Source organism: Elephantulus edwardii, unplaced genomic scaffold, assembly GCF_000299155.1.
Source record: "Elephantulus edwardii isolate Elephantulus edwardi_28Jun2011 unplaced genomic scaffold, EleEdw1.0 scaffold00037, whole genome shotgun sequence".
NCBI lineage: Eukaryota > Metazoa > Chordata > Mammalia > Macroscelidea > Macroscelididae > Elephantulus > Elephantulus edwardii.
In genome coordinates, this window is record NW_006399787.1 from 16,288,333 (window position 1) to 16,294,332 (window position 6,000).

At 44.2% G+C, this 6,000-nt stretch overlaps 1 protein-coding gene across 1 annotated transcript in view; it reads left to right on the forward strand.

Moving 5' to 3' along the window:
* Positions 1 to 6,000, forward strand: part of MAP3K9 (mitogen-activated protein kinase kinase kinase 9) — a 135,453-nt gene that overhangs the window by 118,801 nt on the left and 10,652 nt on the right. Inside the window, exons 6-8 of the mRNA XM_006884727.1 lie at positions 375 to 615; positions 3,390 to 3,512; positions 5,587 to 5,740. Of these exons, the coding sequence (XP_006884789.1) occupies positions 375 to 615; positions 3,390 to 3,512; positions 5,587 to 5,740 (518 nt within the window). The remainder of the gene's footprint in view (positions 1 to 374; positions 616 to 3,389; positions 3,513 to 5,586; positions 5,741 to 6,000) is intronic.

Genomic DNA, 6,000 nt, shown 5'->3' on the forward strand with positions numbered 1-6,000 from the left:
AATTGTAATGGAACAAGGTCTATAAAACTCAAACACATATTTCTCACAGGCAATGTTAAACAAGATCCAGGGAAAATTGGGAATTCCCACTTCTTTGTGCATAATCCAAGACTATAGCTACCTCTGCTGAAGGCATCTTCAGTGTAGCTATTCTGAGACTTCCTTTACCCATCATACAGTGGGGTCAAGTGTTGATGTAACCTGCCATTAACTATTGAGTATCTGTCTCCATCAGGGTCTGGGAGTGTGGGAACAGCTACACAGATGCTCTGTGTCTCCGGGTTCCATGAGTGCTCACTCTTGGGACTCTCAGGCTTTGCCCTAAGTGCTTAGTGCTCCTCTCTGCTCTCTGATGGCTCCCACCTGACCCACAGGAGCTCCGCACCTGGGAGGAAGAGCTGACACGGGCGGCTTTACAGCAGAAGAACCAGGAGGAGCTACTACGGCGCCGGGAGCAGGAGCTGGCCGAACGGGAGATCGACATTCTGGAACGAGAGCTCAACATCATCATTCACCAGCTATGCCAGGAGAAGCCCCGGGTGAAGAAACGCAAGGGCAAGTTCAGAAAGAGCCGGCTGAAGCTCAAGGATGGCAACCGCATCAGCCTCCCTTCTGGTGAGGGGCACGGGCCTCTGGGGAAACGGGAAATGGTAGGGTCATGGAGCAGTGGCAGGGTGAGCCTGAGGGCTGGAGCCTGAGCTTGGAAACCGCAGTCATAGACACTCACTGGTTTCCTTTGAAAGGCTGCCCTATTCTGGGGCATCATTGAACATTGTTTGAACAGAAAAGATGAAACAAAAGTCAGGTGAGCAGGGTCCAGGGTGCTTGAAGCATGGTCAGTCACATAGAAACATCTCCTTTTGTTGTAAAGTGCCATCAAATTACCTGCAACTCAGTGACCCTATGTACACCAACTCTGAAGCCTGCTCTGTCCTGAGCCAGTCTCACTGACTCCGACACACCTCCTCCCCTTGCCCTACTGACTGTATCAATCCATCTCATCTGGGGTCTTCCTCTCCTGTTCCGTTCCTCCACCCTTCCGAGCATGATGTCCTTCTCCAAGGACTGGTTCCTCCTGGCCACGTGCCCAAAGTATGTGAGACAGAGCTGGAAAATCCTAGCCTCTAATGAGAAACTTGGTTTCACCCTGTCCAAGACAGACCTATTTGTTTTCTTGGCAGTCCATGGTATGTTAAAGACTCTTTTCCAGCACCACAACTCAAAGGCAAACACATGAGAGGGGAGCAGGTAATTGAGGGGAAATATTTCCAAAGAAAGTGGATGGGTGAGACCAGAAAAATTTTAGCACCGCAAAATAACTCATCTCACGGATTCTTTAAAAAAATTAGTTCTAAAAAATGCAAAAAATAAAAAAATTTAATTCCTTGAGTGTAATTGAGATTCAGTTAATTTTGTAAGAATTTGGTCTATAGCTAATCTTTTAAAAATACACTGGCTGAATAAAGGTACTTTTAGCAAATATAGAGCCCCGGCGAAATGCAGCGGGAGAAATATGAGACTGTCAGAGAGAGCCATTGTGGTGCACAGTGTATCCATTATGGAGGCAAATGCTCTAATGTGTGCTTATGTCAGGAAAACGGTGGATTTTGTTCTGAGTCTGTAAGGCCGCAGGAATTACACTAACCAGCAATGTCAGGAACCAAGAGGAAGAGTATGATAGGACCAATTTTTAAAAAAATTTCAAATTCAAACTCGCTGTCATTGAGTTAGAACCAGTTTCATCTCACATGTTGGTGTTGGACATGTTAGGAGAGCCTAGGCTGTGGAAAAAGACATCTTGGAAAGGTAGAAGATGAGAGAAAGACACACAACAAGATAAATTGATACACTCACTGTATCAATAGGCTTAAGTCTATCAGAGAGGATGAGGATGGCACAGGATAGAGAAAGGTTCAGATCTGTTATTTGTCGAGTCACGGTCAACTTGATATGTCGCCTAACAACAATCATTATAACAGCACTGAGGTTCTAAGTCTGTAAGTCATATGAAATGTATCTGAAGGCCTAGTGCTAAGAAGCTGTGCAGCATTAATCCCAAAGGCCAATGGTTCAAATCCACCAGATGCTCCTCAGGTGGTGGATGGGCAGTCAGTTCCTCCCAGGCAATTTACTGCCTCTGAAAACCCACTGGAAGGTTGGCAAGCAAGGCATCCCTTCTGACTCAACAAACAGCAACAAGTCTCATGAGAGGAGGTTGCCTGTCTTTCTCCCACAGAGCTGCCAGTGGATTAACCCCTGGAAAGGCACAGTCTGTGGATTAGCAGCGCAGCTTCCTACAGACTGTGCCCCCCACCCCCCAACTCCCGAATAGAAACAGAAGTAGACAATTTTAAGTACAAAGATGAAGGTTTAAGTAGAGATGGGGGAATGGCAGTAGTTCAGTGACATTCAACGTGTGTGTTCATGGTTGTTGCGTGTTTTTCTCTTTGCAGACTCCCCGGAGGTTTTAAATACCTCTTGATCAGACTGCTGGGTGCTGGGGATGTAGGGATGAAAGCTATAAAGAGATCGCTAGTGAGGCATTGTTGTCAGTTGCCGTTGAATTGATTCCGACTCATGCTAACCTGAGTAAAACGGCTGCGTAGTTTTTAAAGCTGTAACATTTCAGACGCCGATTACAGTCCTGAACAAGCAGGATTACCTTTTGAGGTTCCGCTGAGTGGATTGGAACCGCCAACTTTTTGGTTAGTAGTGAACTTTTAACCATATACATAACCCAGTAACGTCTCTGGTGATCAGACCTAGCTACAAGCGCCTGTTTGTACAGACAGGCAACTGTTTTTTAAACATTTTTGACAGATAAGGAAACTGAAACTCGGGAATTTCAACGCTGAACACAAACCCCAGTGTACTCACCTTGAATTATACACGTTGTTCTGTACCTTTGACATAATGCATCAGAAGGTGGGCCTTGTGCCTATCTCTTCTGCTCGTCACCTACCTTCTCACACAGGGCTGGTTCTGAGTAACTCTGCCATCTCTTAGTGTGAAGTGCGTCTTCTCTGAGAAAAGGGGACATACAGTTATAGAATACAGAAAATAGAGGTGTCTCAGTTAATAATTTTTTAATAACCTACAAGATCTTACATTCCAAAAAACCATTCTAAATATGTTACTTCTGCTCCTAATCCTGCCCCGACGCTGACTGAGTAAGGAAGTTCACTCAGATAATGAGTTTTCCATCTCCCCTATACCGTCATCTTGGCACGTTCCCTTGGGAAATAAGAGATGGTTCTGAAAAGGAAACATTTCCCAGAGGTGAACAAGCTTTTTAGGAAATCAGGGCCATCTCTAAGGCATGCCAGGCTATGCTCTTTTCCTTAGGGAAAAACTAATGTACACATCTGTGTGTGTCTCTCCCCAAGCAGATTTCCAGCACAAGTTCACGGTGCAGGCCTCCCCCACCATGGATAAGAGGAAGAGTCTGATCAACAACCGTTCCAGCCCTCCTGCAAGCCCCACCATCATTCCTCGCCTTCGAGCCATCCAGTGTGAGACTGTTTTCTAAATTAGTTGGGGCCAGAACCCACCAGGGACACCTGTCCCCCACTCTGTTCAACCACTAACTGGTCCAGGCTCGCTCCATCCATAACTTGTGCCACCTTTCCTCCACAGTGTTGTATACATGCACATATGTACGCAGACCCTTAACCCTCCCTCTTGACTCTCTCAGTTAGTTGGCTTGACTGCTTACTCCCATATCTTTGATTTTTAGTCCCATACGAGCAAGGGGGAGTTATGGGTATTGATGGTAGCGTGAGTGGATCACAGAGTGATCTGGTCACTGGTGTGTGTTGTGGACCCTGTTTGATAGACTGGCCAGTGGACCCTTGCATCCCTTCTACTGTATATGGGGCATCACTGTTTCTCTTTTGCTCGTATTTCCCGGGGAAGGGCTTTTGCAAAGTTAGCTTCTAACGAAACTTGCCAAATACTTGATGGTAGGCTGAATCTGGACCAGTGTTATTTGTAGAAGAAAGAGCCATTTGCCCACAAAAACTCTGGAGTTTTTATGTTTTGTTTTTATTTTTAAAAAAGGTCAAATCACATCAGGGAGTTTCTTTTGCCATGCAGCTGCGATTAGCTGGAACTGATGGTGGCTGCCATATCTTTTATGTTCTGCCTCAGTCTCTCAGCTCCCTGGTTTTTGGTAAAAGACTCACTTCATGCATTTAGGGTAGGTATATACCTGGTCCCAGATGCATTTGAGTCTAAATGTTTGATCTAAGATTTGTGAAAACCTTGGTGTGAAAAGAGTATTCCTTCTCTCTTGTTTATTTTATTTCTCTAGGGTCTTCCTTCCGCCTTTCTTCCTATTCCTAACTGTCTTCTCCTTAGCCTAAAAACTCAATTTTCTTTCTTTCCAACCCACATTCTTCCCAAATCTTGTTCTGCTCAGCCACATTTTTCTTCCCAGTTTCCCTCAACTTCCTTGTCTTCCCACCTCCCAGTGCCCATCCCATCCAACAGACAAGGGGTTTTTTGTGGGTTTTTTTTTTTAGTTGGGACTATTTATTATTATTATTATTATTATTATTATTATTAATAATAATTTTAATGAACATTTACAGAGACTGAAGTTTTCCATTCATTCATTCATTGTTGCACTTTTCTCCCTGCCCACCCCTCCCTCTGCCCAATTCACTCTTCTCTTTGAAAAGTAAAAGAAAAATTCTTTCATTGTTATACAATCCCTTTCCCCACAGACAAGGTTTTTTTATGTCAGACCCTACTTAGAACTCTAATGTCTGATTTTGACTTAAGGAACTTTGTGTCATGTATGATACTTTGAGAGTACTAAAAATCAGCTGCTGAGAACTCCATTAATTTCTGGAATGTTCCACTCAGGCTTGGAATTTTTGTATTTTATTAACATTTCTCTTTTTTAAAAAATTTATTCATTTCAGATTTCCGTTCATTCATTGTTGCCTTTTTCTCCCTGCCTACTTCTCCCCCCTAGTTCGCTCTTCTCTTTGAAAATTAAAAGAAAAATTCCTTCAGTGGTATACAATCCCCACACTCCACCCCACCCCTGCCCCGAGTACACTCCACTATGCAAGCTTTATTCTGGACTCTTGTCATAACCATAATACCCAATCATATATCGATTTTAAATTGTTCTCTCCCTCATCTGTTTCAATGCAGTATACATAATTTATCCAATTTTTCTCAGTCTTACCCCAACCCTGATGTCAGTCCTGTTCTACAAAAGTGACACTATGCAGTATTTGTCCTTTTGTGACTGAGATATTTCACTCAGCATAATGTCCTCCAGGGTCACCCATTTTGAATAATACTGCATGAGTTCCTTATTTTTCAATGCAGCAAAGTAGTATTCCATTGTGTGAATATACCAGATCTTCTCTATCCATTCGTTTGTTGATGGGCACTTAGGTTGCTTCCAACTCTTTGCTATTATGAACAAAGGCTTGAAATTTTTGATGAGATCTAATTTCTTCCTTGCAGCTCCAAATTTGTGTGTATGTGCTTAGTGGAGTCGATGCTAGTTTGGGGAGAGGCGAACTGTCTTTTCTCCTGATCCCATCCAGCCTTCGTTATTCACAGTGACACCAGGTGAAAGCAGCAAAACCTGGGGCCGGAGTTCAGTCATCCCAAAGGAGGAAGGTGAAGAGGAGGAGAAGAGGGCCCCCAAAAAGAAAGGACGGACGTGGGGACCAAGCACACTTGGTCAGAAGGAACTTGCCTCAGGAGATGAAGGGTAAGATGTGTAGTTCTTCCTCACTTAAAAATAAGGCTGGCAATTAAAAAGTGTTGTATGTTCTATTCCTTCCTAAGAAATTGTCAGTCAGCTAGTCAGAGCCGAGCTTCTGTTTTGACCTTTCTGCCAGAACGGATGTCGCGGGCTTTTGGTGTCTCCGATGACCTGAGAAAACAGGGTGGGTCTGCGGGGTCTGCTGGCTGTCCTGCCCAACTTCAGCTAGTCAGAGCCGAGCCTCTGTTTTGACCTTTCTGCCGGAA